Source organism: Tursiops truncatus, chromosome 1 (genome assembly GCF_011762595.2).
Source record: "Tursiops truncatus isolate mTurTru1 chromosome 1, mTurTru1.mat.Y, whole genome shotgun sequence".
In the NCBI taxonomy this organism is placed as follows: Eukaryota; Metazoa; Chordata; class Mammalia; order Artiodactyla; family Delphinidae; genus Tursiops; species Tursiops truncatus.
In genome coordinates, this window is record NC_047034.1 from 181,579,832 (window position 1) to 181,596,458 (window position 16,627).

Consider the following 16,627-nt stretch of genomic DNA (forward strand, 5'->3'; position numbering starts at 1 on the left):
GGGAGTCTGGAGCCCGGCCGCCCGCTGAGCCTCCCCGCCCATCCCGGCCACGCTGCCCGCGCCACTCACCCATGGGCCCCAGGCTGGGCGCGGCCGCCGAGCCGTGCAGGGGAGGCTGGCCCACCAGCTGGTTGACGGAGGGCAGCTTGTTGACAGCCCCGTGCGCTTTGCTCACGGGCGAGAGGACGGGCCCGTAGGACGGAGGCTGCAGGTGGCCCCTGCTTGGAAGGGACAGCTGGGGTCTGTAAGAAGCACCTCCACATGTAAAGCCCCCCTGCTGCGGGGGCCTGGAGCCCCCGCCCTGTGCTGAGGTGTCAGAGCGCCCGCCTCCGCGCCCAGCCTCCCTGCCGGACGGTGGCCACACTTGGCCACGGGCCCGCTGGCAGGCAGGACCCGGGCGATGGGTGGGAGGGGGTGGGGCCCCTGGAACCGGCCCCGCTCTTGGTGGGTCGGCGTCCCTCCCACCACCGCCCCTCGCCTTCACTCGGGAGACGTTTGGGCTGAGACGCCGCAGTTCAGGGAAGGCCTCCCGGGGGATGAGACGCCAAGCGCGGCCTGGTGCTGCTGGCACCGTCCCTGCTGGGTCGCCCTGCCCCATCCTTCTCCCCAGGGCAGCTGGGCAGGACGGGCAGCCTGGGGGCGGGAGGGGCTGCACTCACGGCCTCTGCAGGAGCTGCTGCTGCTGCCGGTAGGACTCGACCAGCTGCTGGGGCACCAGCTCCATCAACTCCAGGCTCTCCTTGACCTTCATCAGGATTTCAAAGTTCTCCCGGCCCCGCACCTGAGCACGGAGAGGTGGACCCTCTGCCCAGGTGCGTGTGGGCACCGCCCAGCCCCAGCCCCCCCGCGCGGCGAAGCGTCTCTCCTTTCTCGGGGCTCCCCAGTCCCCCACGGGCCGGGAGTCCCCCAACCCTACTCTCCTCTCCCAGGAAGCAGGTCTGGGGGAGTCTGGTGGGCGGGTCTCCTGTCTGCACAAACCACGCCCGCCCCTTCCTACCCTTGGGACTTTGCCTCGCGGCCCACCTCCCCCTCCCACAGCTCAGCACACTTGGGGTGCTGGACAAATACGGGGCTTTTAGAGCAAGGAACTCATTCCTTCTCTTTTTTGGAACTCATTCTTGAAAGACTCAAAAAATGATAAGCTCACGTCACGGATACCAGTCCTAGCAGAGCAGGTGGGGTTTTATCCGAGCTGGAATGGCCGCATCACGCCACAGGCTGTAAACTCACTTTGGTGATGTGGCTGGGGCCTGCCGGGCTGTGGGAGCGTGGGATTCCTGGCACGTGCCCTACCCGGCGGTGGGGAGACCTGCACTGCCCCACACGCTGTACCACTGTATCTACGGCGACACTCCTGCGCTGGGAGCTGCGTCAGGCCAGCTCTCCCTCTCTGAGAGCTGGTTCTCCCTTCTAGGCCCTGCAGCCTGCAGAGCTCGGGGTCTCAGGTCTCGGATGTGCCAGGCTGCACCTGCCACCCTGGGGGCCCCAGGACCCCCCCCACTCCCCGCTGCCCCAGCCTGGGGGCCGCAGACGCGGCGCGCTCACGTGGATGTAGTAGGTTTCCTCGTCCCCGTGCCGCTTCTTCTTCCCGTTGGTGCTCAGGGCAGGGAGAGCAGGGGGGCTCTGCTTGAAGGCTGGCAGGGGGGGCGGGGTGGGGCAGCTTCGTGAGCAGGCAGGGAGGAGGGGCCACGCGCAGGTTAGCCAAGCCGACCCCGCCCCCCGGCGTGAGCCGACCTTCCCAAGGTGCCCCTTGTGGACAGGCCCGGAGACCGGTCACCCACTCGGATGAGCAAACCCGGGCGGCCACCCACACTGGACGGAGGGCACCGGGGGCGGCCACGCAGGCGGGGCTGGCTCTGTCCCCCGGACACAGGCTCGTGCGTTTCCCCCGAGCCCCGAGACAGGTCCAGCTGCGTCCTAGGGTGGCCTGGCTCTGACGTTCCAGGGTGGCCCTCCAGCCCCGCACCCCCGGCCCGGCCCTGCTCACCGCGCTTGCTGGCAGCCCCGCTCCTGGCAGCGCTCTCGTTCAGGGCCTGCTGTTCGCGGAAGTGGTCTTCATCCGCCTTGCGGTCTCGGCCAGGACAGGCACAGATGCGGCCCTCGAAGGACCGGCGGCCCAGCACCTGTCCGCTGTCCAGGGGCACAGCCGGGACCGTGAGCCTTGGGGCCCACCGTCCCCACCCACCTCGGACCCCACAGGACCGGCCTTGATGGGCCGAGGGCTCAGGGCTGAGTGCCCAGCTGCTCTGGGACGCCAGGTGCCCTGCGTCCCTCCCGAGGCAGCTCCTGCCCCAGCAGCCCTTCCCAGCACGTGGCCTGCAGGGCCTGCACCTCCCCTTACTCATGGCCTCCCTGTCTCTCCAGCAAGCGCCCCAGAAGCACGGGCCCAAGTCCCTGCCCCGATGCCCCCCCCAACCCCCGCGTCCGGCAGACTCACTCCCGCGTCTCCAGGGTAATGATGATGAGGATGGGCCTCCGGTTCATGCCCCCGACACAGCTGCTGTTGCACATGAAGTTGTACAGGATGGTGGTGAACTCTGTCCCCACCTGCCACAGGAGGGTCAGGAAGAAGCTGTGCTGTGAGCACGTGGACCCCAGTCCACAGGGCTGGGGGCTCTTGGGCTTCCAGGCACCTGCCCCTCGCGTCTCTGGGTAGGCAAGGGGGAGCTGGGCCCTGTCCTGTGGTCCTCTGCTGTCTATCCACCCATCCACCACCCATCCCCCACCCACCCATCCACCTACCTAGCCAGCCAGCCACACAGTAAGTACACTGAGTACCGAGTGCTGTGCTGGCTCTGGAACCGAGAGCCTTGGTCTGGCTGTTCCAACCACCTCCCCGGCACAGGCTGGGGGTTGGCGCCGGAGGCTGAGTGTGGGCAGGCACATACACAGGCCTCTGTGGGCACAGCCGTGGGCTTTGCAAACTGGGGGCTCTTCTGGGCAGTGGGGTGCATGGCACAGCTCTGGCAGAGGGGGGACCAGAGCCGTCCGAGTGGGCTCCCAGCACACACACTTGTTCCGGGGAGTTTGTGGAGACAGTGAGATGTGAACCCGGGACCCTTGACCAGTGGGCATCCCAGTACCACAAAATGGGCAGTTCTCACGGTCTCTCTGGGTCAGGATGATGGCTTAGGAAACCTGGCCTTTCACAAAACTGCTGGCACGTGTTAGCCACCAGGGGGCGGGAGAGACCTGCTTTCCTGGTCCTGGAGGTGCCAGTGAGGCTCCGGGGAGGGAAGGCAGGGTGGTGAGCCCTCCCCGGGCCCCGCCAATGTAAGGGCTGTTCCTAGGGAACCACAGGGGGTCCTGAGGGACCAGGTACAGCGATGGGGTCTGGAAGGGGGGTGCCTGGAGGACGGGGTACAATTCTGGGCAGGGGGCAAGGGCGTCTCAGACCCAGACAGAGGAAAGGTGAGGGCTCGCCGTCACCCGCCCACCCTGGGAAGCATGGCCCACAAGGCGCACTGCTGGGACTCGGTCTCCACCTGCCATCCTGGCAGCCCCACCCCACCGTCACTGGTTGGTGCCACCCCGACTTCTCTCCACCCCAGCTTTTTACCCCAGTCCGGCTCGCACATGAGCCCCAGAACCTTCTGCTGCCTTCAGGTCAAAGTCAGACCCCCAGGGTCTCTCCGCCCCCGCCCACCTCTTGCAACAATCCCCCACAGCCTCCCCCACACCTCCGGGCCCTGCAGTGCTGTGCCCCCGACCGCAGGTCTCTCCTCTCCCCGCGGCCCCCCAGCTCTACCCGGGCTAACTCCTCCTGACCTCAGCCCCTCCATCCCCCAGAGCCCAGGCCGGGCCGTAGGAAACAGACAGGCAGGAAGAGGGGACGCAGGGCCGGGCTGAGGCCCAAGGGTCAGCAGGCCCACCCCCTACTGTAAAGCAAGGGATGTGGATGCCTAGAGAGGGCCGGAGGGGACCCCCCCAGCCCCGCCCACAGCTAGGCAGAGTAGGTGGTCAGAGCCCCACCCACAGGCAAGGGAGGGATGGACATGAGGTCGGGGGAGGATCTGCACAGCTCGGGGACACTTGGGAAGTGACCCGAGGGGTCTCTGCCCCGAAGTCCTGCCCCCTACCTGCGGGGGCTCGTAGGGCACCATGACGCTCTGCCTGCCGGTGACGGGGTCGTCCACGTACTGTGAAAGGTTGTTGCCCTCCACGCGGATGAGGTGGCTGGCGGGGGCAGACTGTCCTGCCGAGAGGGGACGCCGCTTCAGAGGTGCCAGCCGGGGTCTGCGCCCCTGTGCCGGGCGCATCGCAGGGGACTCGGGCCTCCCAGTGGGACTCAGACCCGCCGGCAGCCCTCATGCACCCGGGGCACTTGGCCCAGCAGCCCTGCTCCCCGCTCACCTGCGGGCACCGGCACCCAAGGCCCCAAGCAGAGCTGGCAGGACACGGAACTGGGGAGGGGATGCTGAGCCCACCTGTCAGCCCCTCGCATCGGACCTGCCGCCGCCAGGAAGGAGGCCCCGGCCAGCCCTCTCCTTCCTGGCTGGGGCGCCGGCTGCTGAGTGCAGGAGTGGGTGGGGCAGGGACACTCACCTTCGTTGAAGTCCCGCCCGAGCTCGTGGTTGGGGCAGCGCTTCACGACCTCGGTCACGTGCTCCGCCTTCTTGTAGATGGGCATGGCGCGGATGACAGTGCCCGGAGGCGGCGGGGTGGACACCTTGATCTGGATGGGGCACGTCTTGGCGATTTGGCAGTAAAGCTTCTTTAGCAGAGGAGAATACTGCAGGGGGTGGGGACCGGGGTGAGGCTGGCCGTCCCAACTGCACACCCTCGCCTGCTGTGTCCCCCACCAGGAGTCCCGGCCACCGCATGCCTGACCCTCAGCTGAACACCTCTGGGCTTCCTTCCCTCAAAGAGCCTCTCCCCGGCACCCACCCATCAGTGTCTGGCTGGTGTGGGCTCAGTGAGAGCAGCTGCTCTGAGTGCCCCGTGCAGCCAGGCTGAGACGCTTATCCACCTGGATCTCATGGGTTGGAGAGGTAGGTACCATTAGGTCCATTCTATGGATGAGGACAGTAAAGGCCAGGATGGTGAGAAGGAGCTGCTGGAGAGCAGGGCTGGGACGGGGGCAGGGAGCCAGGTCCAGTGCATCAAGCCTGCGAACCTTAAGCCCCCGGACTGCAGTAGTTTGAAGGGGGGAGGGTACAGCCTCATGTCTGGGGTTTTAAAAGCCTCGAGTTAGGTTTTCTGCCCTCTGTACAGAGGAAACGTGCACAGGGACTCCCTGGACCATCCTCTGAGGGGCCAGCCCTTTGGCTTACTTCTGGCCACTGCGGGTGGCGGTCTTTGACCTTGAAGCCCCAGGACCCCCAGCCCAAGACCTTGACCCGGGGAGGATCAGATGACTCCCGGGCCACCTGAAGGGGCCTCCAGGGCGAGCGCCCAGAGGTCCAGGTGGCCCACCCGAGGACCCAGGCCGGCTCTCACGAGTTCAAAGTGCCCCTTGATGGAAGGGTCCCTTGGAAACAGGGGTGCCCACTCGTTTCCAAGCTGGCTGGGGGGATCCATCAGGGCTCCTCATGGCCCCATCCCCCAGGGACAGTGGGGAACATCAGGGTCTCAGAGTCCCAGGATGCTTCCTGTCATGCCACAGCCCTGGGCCCCCCACAAGCCCCCGGGGACTCAGAGTTACTCCAGCCACAGGGTCCTGGAGAGCCCCCCATCGCATCCCACCATGGTTGTCAGGGAAATTGAGGCTGGAGACAGGGTTGCTGCAGACCAGAGGACGAGCAGGTCTGATCCCACCTTTGCTGAGGAAGCTGGGGCCTGACACCCTGACCCTCTGGCCACCAAGGGACACACTGGACCCTCAGAGCCCTTGGCCCTGAGCAGTGCAAGATGTCCTTCCTCTGATGAGCTGCAACCCAGCTGGAAATGCTGACCTGGGATGGGGTCTGAGGGGGCTCGGGGACAAGCCCAAGCTGGGGTCTCCCTAGTGGTGTCCTGGGGGATTGGGACCCTGTCCAACTCCCTCAGCGGTGACTTCAGGGCGAGCCCCCTTAGGCCCCTATCATGGAAGGGAATTGGATGCCCACAGGGCTTGTCGCCTCCCGGGTACCCCATCCACCTGTGCCTGCGACCCTGCTTCGGCAGGAAGGGACACCCCCCATGGGTGTAGGTGGGCCCTCAGTGGGCTTGGGGCCACACGGGGGGCCAGTCCTGCTTCCCAGGGAGGTGACCGCTGACCTCCTGGGTCCCCACCACTATAGATGCTGCCCCTTCACTCCCCGAAGCACCAGTCTGGGAGATAAGCTGAGCTTGTCCTGAGCTGAGTCCTGTCCTGAGGGCCGTGCCCAGGGCAGCAGCAGCCCAGCCCAGAGCAAACACCAGTTGCCAGTTTAGTGCCCAGCTCTCTCGTCCACCACGTGTGAGGCTTCGGGACCCGTCCCTGACCTGAGACAAGTGTGCAGTTAGTTTCCAGAGGAAACTGCCTGGTGAGTGGCATGGAGGAGCTCCAGGGGCCTACTTGGGGGACTTCCTGGAAGCGGAGGGCCCCCCAGGGAATGGCGGGCCTCAGCTGGACTCCAGGGACCTGAACACAAGCAGCGTGGAGGGAGAGGCTGGGATCCCGAGAGCCGTCCACTCGGCAAGCCTTTGTTGAGCGCCTCGTGTTTGCCAGCCCCTCAGCTCACCAAGGAAAGTGGACAGAGCCCCCCAGCCCCCAGAAGAAACTAGACTCATAGGAGGCTCACGCCTGAATGCCACGCGGCCTCACCGGGGCCTCCTGCAGCGTTGGTGGATTCCAAAGGGTGCTTCTTCCCCTGCAGGTGTCCCACCTGCCTGCAGAGGGTCCAGCGAATGAGGTGACCAGGGCTGGGGGGGGCGTGTTGAGGACCCACAGAGAGCTGCCTGGGCTGGGGGGTGGTCAGCAAGGGGAGAGGTGTCGGAGGCCTGGCCACTGTGTTGCGGTTTTGGCTCTGGGTTTGATAGCTGGGATGCCTGAAACCACTGGACACCTCCCCGCGTCTTGATCGCTGGCCTGTGATGTGCCGCTACATGGAACACCCCTGAACCTTGCCCACTGTGGAAGCGCCCGCACGCGTTCCTGTGCTTCCTCATCTCCAGGTGAGGTGGCTCCTGGCCTCCGGTGTGAGCAGGGGCAGTGGGTTCAAGTCCAAGGCTGTGGCTAGGGACGGATGGAGCCGAACGGGCCCCCAAGGGCATGCTGGCCCCGCAGTCCCCTCTCCAACGTCGACCAACCACCGCAGGCAGCCCCAAGGAGGGAATGGATGGAGCCAGGCTCCAGGCGCAGCCTTGGGAGGCGCAAAGCTGCAGCCCCCTCCCCAGGCTCCCTGTTCGCCGCCACGTGGCTTCAGAGCCCCCGCCCCCACCAGCGCAGCCTTTCCCTCTGGCCTGCCTGCCCCAGACCCACTGGCCACCTCCTCCGGAGCTGTGCACGCCCCGCCCCTGGGAGGAGCTGCTGGGAGCTGTCCCTGGTACCGAGGGCAGCGGCCGCCTGACCGCCCCTCCGAAAGCCGAAAGCCAAAAGCCGAAAGCCGGCTCGGCTGGGAGCGCAGAGCTGCCTGGGGTGCCTCACCCCGGCTGGCTGGCGATGAGCGTGGACAGAGGAGCCCCCTCCCTCTGCGCCCCGGCAAGGCCCCCGACGGCCTTGGGTGGCCCGCTCCCCTAGTAGTGTCCCCAGCCCAGTACTGCCCTCAGCTGGCTGTTCACGCTGCCCTTGGGCACACACGCGGTCAGGCCCCAGCCCCCCAGCAGGGGCTGGACCCACGGACGCCCAGCCTGGCCCAAGTCGCGCAGCGTCAGGGAGGGGTGCCTGAGGCCTCCCCACCCTGGTAGCATCAGGTGGTGACACCTGCGGCCACTGGGCTGCAGGGCAGGAAGGAAGCCTGGGAGGGGGAGGGGGTAGGCCTGGATAGCCAAACCTGGGGTTGGGGGCACGGTGGGACCTGGAGGGAATGAAGGAGCCCCCCACCCCCTCCCCTAGATCCTTCTTCTCCTCCCAGAGCTCCGGGGCCTCAGGCCGCCCCGGGCACGGGGCAGGGAGGAGGAGGGCGCCTGGGTCCTCATCTGTTTTGTAAAAAAGGTCACGGGCGATGCTTCTTCTCGCCCTCCCTCCCTCCTGCCTCTCCTTCCCTCCCTCCTGCCTCTCCTTCCCTAGAACCGCTAGATGGATGTGTTTCAACAGATTCTGAGCTGATAAAATCTTATTTATCTTCGGCGGTTGACACAGAGCCGTCAGGACTTGCCTGTTCGGGGATGCGTGAGTTCCTTCGTGTTTGCAGGAAATGGTTTGCCCAGACGCTGGTGTGTGCCCATCCTGCCTCCACCCGGTTCCTCTCCTCCGATCCACCCCACCCCCCCAGTCCACGATAGGCCCGGCCCAGCCTGGCTGGGAGCCTCGGGCCTGGCAGGGCTGGTGCAGGGGGTGGTGGGCAGAGGGTGGCGGGCGCGGCGTGGTGGCTGTTAATTTCCTCGCGCCTGCTCCCCTGCAGCTGGGTGCCCGGCACGGGCAGGTCTGGGCAGAAGGAGAGTGGAGAGGTGATAATAACTTGTCTGTCATTTTCCAGGGACGTGTAGCATCTTGCAAACCGCAAATACCGTTAACCAGCTCGGGTGAATCTGTTACGACAGATTCTGGAAGACGGGGCCTGCGGTGGGGCTTTATTTTACTGATTTTTTCATGGACCACTTTTATCTGCTATCCGCGCGTGCGTGTGTGCGTGCGTGTGTGTGTGCGTGTGCGGGCGCTCACACCCACATTTCTCTCCTCTCTTGGGTTACAGACCCTTTGAGGACCTCCCCAAGGCCACAGACCCTCACTCACCGTAGAAAAGCCCTTGTGTCTTCACTCAGCAGAGAGTGGCCAGAAGCATGGGGGGCTCTGACAGGTGTCAGGGAGGTGACCGGCCTGGGGCGTGACCATCACCCCAAGCCTGCTTCAGAGCACCCACACTCAGAAGGCAGTGAGGGTCCACCTGGCTGCGGGCCTGGTGGTTGGAGGCTCCGGGGGCCCCCTGGCTCCAGAGGGGGGCCACAGCCGGTGCCTGGCCAGCAGATAAAGGAGGCTGCTCCGGCCCCCCCCTTTTCTGTCAAGATGCCGTGGGATGAGTCTCAGTCCCGACTCCAAAGGGCCTTGTCGATCCACTGGCCCCCCATGAGCAGTGGGGGAGGGGGTCTTGCACACAGGGGGTCCCATTGTTATCACTCACACTCTGGCCCCAGCCGGAAGCTCCTTCCCAGGGCCCGGCCCTTCCTTTCGCTTCAGCGACACCCTCACGGGCAGGGTGAGGTGAGCCTGGGCCTCCCTCTGTTCCTTGTTCCGTAACCCAGGCCCAACATCTGGCCACCCCCAGACCCTGAGGAGGGGGTGAGCAGTACATGTTCTGAGCCCTCGGGACAGGCCGGGCTTGCAGGGAGCCCCAGAACTCCTGCCAGCGGCCACCCCTCCCACCCCCAGGGCACAAAGAGCGTCGACGGCCCAAGCAGCACACTCAGCCAGCCAGGCCCAGACGTGGCCCCTGTGCCCGGCGTCCCTGCAGCAGGCGGCGTCCCCCCGCTGGCCCCTGTGCCCGGCGTCCCTGCGGCAGGCGGCGTCCCCCCGCTGGCCTCACAGAGAGAGCCTCAGCCAGGCCCAGACGTGGCCCCTGTGCCCAGCGTCCCTGCGGCAGGGGGCGTCCCCCCGCTGGCCCCTGTGCCCGGCGTCCCTGCGGCAGGCGGCATCCCCCCGCTGGCCCCTGTGCCCGGCGTCCCTGCGGCAGGCGGCATCCCCCCGCTGGCCCCTGTGCCCGGCGTCCCTGCGGCAGGCGGCATCCCCCCGCTGGCCTCACAGAGAGAGCCTCAGCCAGGTCCAGACGTGGCCCCTGTGCCCGGCGTCCCTGCGGCAGGGGGCGTCCCCCAGCTGGCCCCTGTGCCCGGCGTCCCTGCGGCAGGGGGCGTCCCCCAGCTGGCCCCTGTGCCCGGCGTCCCTGCGGCAGGGGGCGTCCCCCAGCTGGCCCCTGTGCCCGGCGTCCCTGCGGCAGGCGGCATCCCCCCGCTGGCCCCTGTGCCCGGCGTCCCTGCGGCAGGCGGCATCCCCCCGCTGGCCTCACAGAGAGAGCCTCAGCCAGGTCCAGACGTGGCCCCTGTGCCCGGCGTCCCTGCGGCAGGGGGCGTCCCCCAGCTGGCCCCTGTGCCCGGCGTCCCTGCGGCAGGGGGCGTCCCCCAGCTGGCCCCTGTGCCCGGCGTCCCTGCGGCAGGCGGCATCCTCCCGCTGGCCTCACAGAGAGAGCACTCTGGCAAGAGCCCAGCCAGCAGGGCTGTGGGCCGGGCCTCAGAACTGCCCGGCACGGGGCGGCGTGGGGAGGCTGCCCACCAGCCCAGCTCTGCCCAGCCCCGGGAGGGCCCCCTTGACGGCCAGGGGAAGGAGGTCCCCACTATGCTCACCCCATCCCACTTGCAGCCGTTTGAGCCGGCCTGGCCTTGTGAGCACGGTGACTGCAAGGGTCAGTGGGCACCTTCCGCTCACGGGACAGTCCAGGAGCCTCTGCCTTTGGGCCCACCATGCTGGACATGACCACTGTCCAGTGTGGGCAATTCCTTCCCCCCAGCACCCTGCAGCTTCCAGATGGCCTGGGGCTGGACCAGCAGCAGGAGGCAGGGGGGATGGCGGGAGGGGAGGTCAGGCTGTGGCCGCAGCTGTAGCAGATACTCAAGGTGGCCTCTCCGGAGGGCCATCGTGTCAGCCCCGACGGGAGCCCTGAGGATGGGCCCTCCTGTCTCTGACCTTCCTGCCACGGCAGCTGCAGGTAAGTCCCCAGTTCAGGACCACAGGCAAAGCCACGCCCTCCAGCCAGGAAGCAGTGAGTGCCTCTCTTCACTAAATCAGCTCCACTCCCGGCCAGCAGGAGAGGAGCCCCCGGGGACCTGCATGCCCTGGACACGCGGGGTGGTCACTTTTCAGCGTTTAGTACAGTTGGCTGCCATCGAGGTTTTCACTGGAACCTGTAAGTATCCGGCGAAGCATCTGGGGCAGGGAGCGCTGTGGCTTCTACACATCTGGCCCCACAGCACATGGCGGCTCCCATCACATCAGCACCACCCTGGTGCATCCTCTCCGAGGCCCTGGAGGCACTGGCTTCCCCCTCACGACACGGGGACCCACGGAGGAAGGGGGCGCCTCGCCCTGGGCAGGTCTGCGATCCTGGGGGAGCCTGCCTCCAGGCCACTGCGTGTTTCCCCCAACAGCCTCTGACTGCTCACTTCACCGAACCCTGGGCACCTCTCACGGGGACCTTCCTGCCCTAGAATGAGCTGCAGCACACTCACAGTCCCGATCGTGGCGGGTGGGATTTCAGGGCCTGGGATCCATGAGCTTGAGCTTGGCTTCCAAGGTTGGGATCTGAGAAAACCCCAAAGCAGATTTCCCTGGCAACCAACCACAGGGACGCACCCAGCTCGGAAGCCAAGCTCCAACCCGCTCCCCCAGGGCCAAGGTCCAGGGCACTCAGGACCCCCTGGCTGCAGCAGCGGCTCTAGGAGAAGCTGGGGCGAGAGCTCCCCTTCGGGCCTCACTTTCCCAGCTAGATAGGGAAAGGTGGGGCGGGAACAGGGGCCAGGTTCAGGTGCGAGAAGAGGAAGGGGGGGGGTCCCAGGTCCTCCCGGCCTGTTGCTACGTTTACCTCTGAGCCTGGTCAGCCCTGGAGCGTTGTAATGATAAAGTGTTCTGTATAATAGAGGAATACGTATAAAGGAATTTTCATCAGTCAGTTAAAATAAGGCTGCGAAGGCAAACTGGGCAGACTCTCCCCGCCCAGTGGCAGCTGTCACTCACTCACTGACACACAGTAGTCGCAGGCTTGCTGGGCCAGCTGATCCCCACCAGGGCAGGCCCTGGACCTCTTAGGGGTCAGCCCCCCTCACCACTGGGTCCTGGGGGGGTCCCTGGACCCACCCCTCGGAGCCGAGAGGAGGCTGCTCCTTTGACGCGCTCCACAGAGGGGCACAGGCTGCGCCCCCCACAAGCTGCGTGATGAAAGCCAGGGGTCAGGCTGCCGGGGCTCAGACCCCCGCTCCACCCTTTGCTGACGGGCGACCTTGAGCAGGGACCTGCCCTCCCGAGCCTCAGTTTCCTTATCCGTAAAGTGAGGAGGACATGAGCGCCTACAACATGTACCGGGGGCTCGGGCGGGCTACCCACGCAGGGGCCCTGCAAGGGCTCTGTCTGCGCACCAGCCAGACACCCTAGAATCCACAGAGCTGCGTCCAATTTGGAAACAAGCCCCAGACAAGAGAGGACTCTTGGTAAAACGTCTATCGCGTCATGCCCTGCCCACAGCCCCGCACCTGGGAGCTGGAGCCCTGTCCCTGGGCCTCCCCGCGCCTCCCCTGCAAGAACCTCAGAGCTGGGGGGGGGCTGCCCTGGGACCCCTTGGCGGCAGGGACTCGGGGCCCCTTTCAGGGCCCTCCGGGCTGAGTTCTGTGACCTCCAGGCGCAGGGCTCCCCCGCTGCTTGAGGGGACCCCCACCTTGGGCCGCGAGCCGGGGCATTGACCCCCCAGGACCAGCCGCAGGGAGCGCACCCCCCGCGGAGCTCCGCACAGGGCAAGCGTTTGCTGAAGATTCTCCCCAGTTTCGCCTGAATACTCGGTGGTTCACCTCTACAATGAACACTGTTAGGACTCTTCCCTCAGCTTCAAATACATATAATTGCTTCTGGTGCCAGTAAAAGGTATTAATTCCACTCATGCATTCCATAAACTTTTAGGATAACGCAATTGATACCACGATCATGTTGGGACACCTCCACTATTATTCTCCTACTTGCAAACCTCCGAGGGGCTGGAAAGTTTTCTCCCGAATCCATTAGCATTGACTCAGCCACATTCTACCCAGGAAGCCCTCGTAGAGCCTTTGCGTTTCCCAGGCCCCCTCCCACGTGTTTCTGGGGCAGGGGTGGGACGGGAGGGCATTCACATCACATGGGCCAGCTCGCCCCCAGGACAGACGGATGGACACACACCCCGTCGGATGCGGGGGCAGCTGGAGGTCACTCAGAGGGCTGTGTTCAGGCTTGGGGGCTGGCTGGAGGCCCCCAGGGACAAGCTGTGTGCCCTCGCACCCGTGCGCACCCGTGCGTACCCGCGTCATCTCGCCTCATGGCAGCCTTCCCTGAGGGCCATCAGCAGTGCCCACAGATGCCCAGCTGGGCCAGGGCTCCAACCACACCGTGCCTGCCTGCTGACCTTGGAGCCCCTCCCCAAACCTCCAGAACATCAAGGACAGCCCCTTCCCTGGAGAGGCTCAGGCTGGGAGCAGGCCCCACACTGCCAACCCACGGGGGCCCCGGGGATGGGAGTGGCCATCAGGGCCCAGAGGCCAACCCGCCATGTCCCGGGGAGGGTGTGCAACAGGACCCAGGCACCCGGCACTGCCATCCCTGTCCGGGCTCCACCCGTCCACTGGCCCAAAGAACATCAGTGCCCGGGGTCCCGGGCCCTTGCTCACAGCTGTGATCTCTCACGGCGTCTGTCTCTCTCCAAAGCCCAGACGGCCCCGAAAGAACAAGCCTCGGCCAGGACGCTCGGAAACAGCGACCGCTGGCGGGGCGTTACCGAACCCCTGTGACACCGCGACCCCGCCGGCCACAGTGCCATCTCATGCTGCCCCCGCTCCTGGCTACAGGTCCCTCCGGCGGCTCAGTTACCTGCTACCCGCCTCCTCCTGACTCCTGTGGGAGGGGAGGGGCTGTCAGAACCCTGGGCAGCGACCAGGAGGGGCCTGCGGGCCTGTGTGCGCAAGTACACGTGTACAGTGTCTGCGTGTGTGCATGTCTGCACATGTGTCTGCACGTCTGCCTGTGTGTGCATGTCTGCACACGTGTTCGTGTTTGTGCATGCATGTACGAGTGTTGTGTGCACGCATACGTGCACACACGCCTGTGAGCTGAAGGCTCCGGGCCCCTCTGCCCCCAAAGAATGCAGGCGTGAGAGCTGAAGTCAAGGGACACAGGTCAAAGCAGATGAAGCGCCCGGCGCTGGGGGGACTCCCAGGAGGCCTTGGCCGAGCAGAAGCCAAAGACCCATAAACAGCTGTGGCCACGTGGGGGCCGCTGAGAGTGTGTTTCCTGAGCAGGAAGAGGAGAGAAGGCAGCAGTCAGTTTGGAACTGCACTTGAGAAAAATACGAATTATCTATCAGTTACCAGCCGGCTGGCGTAGCGGGGCCGCGCACGGCACGGCGCGGAGGCCCGGAGGGCAAGCCGGGCGGCAAGTCTGGGCACCGCCCGCACAGCCAGGCCCCCAGAGCTGCAAGCAGGCGGGATGCCCAGGGGTCCCCGTGAGCCGGCCGCCTGTCCCCCACCCCGCCCGGGCAAGGCAGGGAGCCTGCAGGGGTGGGGTCTGCCCCCAGAGCCGAGGCGCCATGAATCTCATTACGGATGTTTGTCCCACCTCCACCCCCGCATGGAGAAGGGCTGGGGAGGGCGTCTGGGCACAAGCAGCTGCACCCTCCTCCTCAGCTCCGCTCCGCGAGCCCTCAGCGGGGGTGCAGGTGGAGGTGCCCAGGCTGGGAGGGAGGTGTCCACTGCTCGGGCACCGGGGGAAGCAAGGCTGGGGTTGGAGACACAGCTGCTCAGACAAATGAGCCTTCCCCTGCCCTCTGGTGCAGCCGCTGGGCTGCCTCTGTCCTAGACAACAGGCCACCCCACGGGGCCACTTAGGGCCAGCACAACTGTGACCAAGCCATGAGCCCCTCCAGCCCTGAGGCCACACACCTGGCAGGGGGTGGTGGAGGCAACCAGGAGGGGGCGGCTCCCGTCCCTCCCTGAGGACCAGCTCAGACCATCCCAGGTGCTCAAAGCCCCCCAGATGCTACAGACCCCATCAGCATCCTCAAACAATGGACAGGAAGGGAGCCAGGACCCCCCCCCCCGCCCTGCCCAAGCTGCCTACCAGGACTCCCACGGGGCCAGCAACTCAGGCCCTGATGACAGAACGTCAGTGAAGGAGGGACCGGGACCCTCCCCCTTAGAACGGAGAGAAAGGGCTTAGGGAGCAAAAGTCAGAATGTGGAATAGGGGCAGTAGTGAGCCTCCTGTCACTAGAGACGTGCAAGTGTAGCGATGCCTCGAGGGCCAGACCTCAAAGCAGGGGTGTGGGGAGCAGGACCCCACAGGCAATAAAGAAGCTCCTGCAGGTGCAGCTTTGGCTAAACAACCTTGTCCAGGAGGACCAGGCTCCATGGCAGCCCACCCCCACCCCCATCATCCAAGGAAATAATGAAGATGCCGGCGCCGACTGCGCTAAGCCCATCCCGGTTAAGCCTTATCACCTCCACCAATGGAGATGGAGTGAAGATTCCCAGATGAGGACATCTGGGCACTGACGGGAGCAGATGCCCCTCTCGGCCACTGGAAGCCCTGGAGTCAGTCTGAGCCTTGACTCAGCAATGGGTCGGCAGCTGCGGGAGCCCATGGCTCAGGCAAGAACCAGAGGTAGCTGCAGGGGGCCGTCCAGGCTGCCTGCCTCCCCGCCCCACCTCTGGCCACCCCAGGAGTGCGGGAGAGCCACAGCCTGGCCAGCAAGCAGTGGGGGCAGTGGGAACCGGTTCTCAAAGCGGCAGGACCTCGGTGTCACCAGCTCAGCACTCCCTCGGGGGCAGGAGGGAGTGCATCCACCCTGCATGGACTCCTTTGCTCCAGGGTCCTTTCCCAGGGGCCCGGTGTGAGCACGGAGCTGCTGTTCCCAGAGGAGGGGATGTGGCCCCACGGCCAGGACCGCCAGAGCCAGGCTCACTCTCCCCTCCTGGGGGCGGGCAGACCTGGAGGGTCCTTGGCGCACCCTTTCCTGCCCAATGCCTTAGGCTCCGAGGCAAGCCGGCAGTGTATCCGGGGGTCTTGGTGTCCCTAACCCTTTACTCTGCCCTAGCGGGGACATCAGGCAGCACCTTCCTCTCCCAGCCGCAGTATGGACAGTGCAGTTCGGTGGTTGGGAGCACAGCCGCAGGAGCCAGCCACCAGGTTCCCATGCCAGTGCCCCCACTTACCACCTGCATAACCCTGAGCGGGCCACGTCCCCTCCCTGTGCCTCGGCGTCCTGGACTCTGACATGGGACAATAGTAGATTCTACCTCGTGGCTGCAGGCAGTTTCAAGGGTTTACACAACCTCAGAGAGGGCAACAGCAGATCACAGCTCTCGGGGAGCAGCCGTGGGTGTGGGGGATGTTACAAGCTTGGCAAAATCTCGACCATCTCGACAGGGAGGTCAGATTGTTCCCAAGGGCACGGTGGCAGGACCTGGGGTCCGCGGCACTGCGGCTCCATCCCTGACACCCATGCTTGGAGATGACAGCCCAGAGAGGGAGTGGGCAAAGCTGAAACCCGCCTACAACAGACACTTCTGGCCAGCCCTGCACTGCCTGGAGGAGGTGGCCTCCGTGGGCCCCGGCGCCAGCCTCAGACAGCTCCAGGTGTCAGAGCTGTGAGCCTGCTGCCCACCCAGGACAGGATTCAAGCCAGAGCCCCCACTGAGCTCAGGGATGCCGGCCAGACAGTCCTCGTGAGAAGGGTCTGCCTCTGTCTTCGCCAGGGGGAGGGGCATGTCCATCTCCTCTGGGGCCCTGTGGGAGGCTGGCCCACTCTGGCCACGCGGCTGTCCGAGGGGCGGGCACGCCCAGACTG

General features: G+C 65.8%; 2 protein-coding genes across 11 annotated transcripts in view; both read right to left on the reverse strand.

The window, feature by feature from the left end:
- The window catches only part of TP73 (tumor protein p73), a 69,296-nt gene that overhangs the window by 3,155 nt on the left and 49,514 nt on the right, over window positions 1–16,627 (reverse strand). For 5 of the 10 annotated variants that reach the window (XM_033844543.2, XM_033844554.2, XM_033844578.2 and 2 more), the window contains exons 5-11: window positions 4,546–4,732; window positions 4,080–4,195; window positions 2,438–2,547; window positions 1,988–2,130; window positions 1,546–1,634; window positions 660–781; window positions 70–242 (exon numbers count right to left, since the gene is read on the reverse strand). In XM_033844543.2, coding sequence (XP_033700434.1) covers window positions 70–242; window positions 660–781; window positions 1,546–1,634; window positions 1,988–2,130; window positions 2,438–2,547; window positions 4,080–4,195; window positions 4,546–4,732 — 940 coding nt within the window. Of the gene's footprint in view, window positions 1–69; window positions 243–659; window positions 782–1,545; window positions 1,635–1,987; window positions 2,131–2,437; window positions 2,548–4,079; window positions 4,196–4,353; window positions 4,500–4,545; window positions 4,733–13,455; window positions 14,834–15,992; window positions 16,366–16,627 lie in introns of those variants that run through there. The other 5 variants (XM_033844552.2, XM_033844562.2, XM_033844563.2 and 2 more) reach the window with 4 other exon arrangements.
- Window positions 8,386–10,686, reverse strand: LOC141277147 (uncharacterized). The gene is made up of 3 exons (XM_073795867.1): window positions 10,522–10,686; window positions 8,798–10,385; window positions 8,386–8,488 (listed from the first exon to the last, which is right to left on the reverse strand). Exons 1-2 carry the CDS (start codon window positions 10,684–10,686, stop codon window positions 9,465–9,467), a joined length of 1,086 nt encoding a protein of 361 aa, XP_073651968.1. The 3' UTR covers window positions 8,386–8,488; window positions 8,798–9,464.

Bases quoted from the DNA above. Each gene is read 5' to 3' on its own strand.
- LOC141277147 (XM_073795867.1), bottom strand. From the start codon at position 10,686: ATGGCCCTCCGGAGAGGCCACCTTGAGTATCTGCTACAGCTGCGGCCA. The intron at 10,386-10,521 runs GTCCAGCATGGT...GGGTGAGCATAG, and splicing joins CCACACTGGACAGTGGTCAT to TGGGGACCTCCTTCCCCTGG.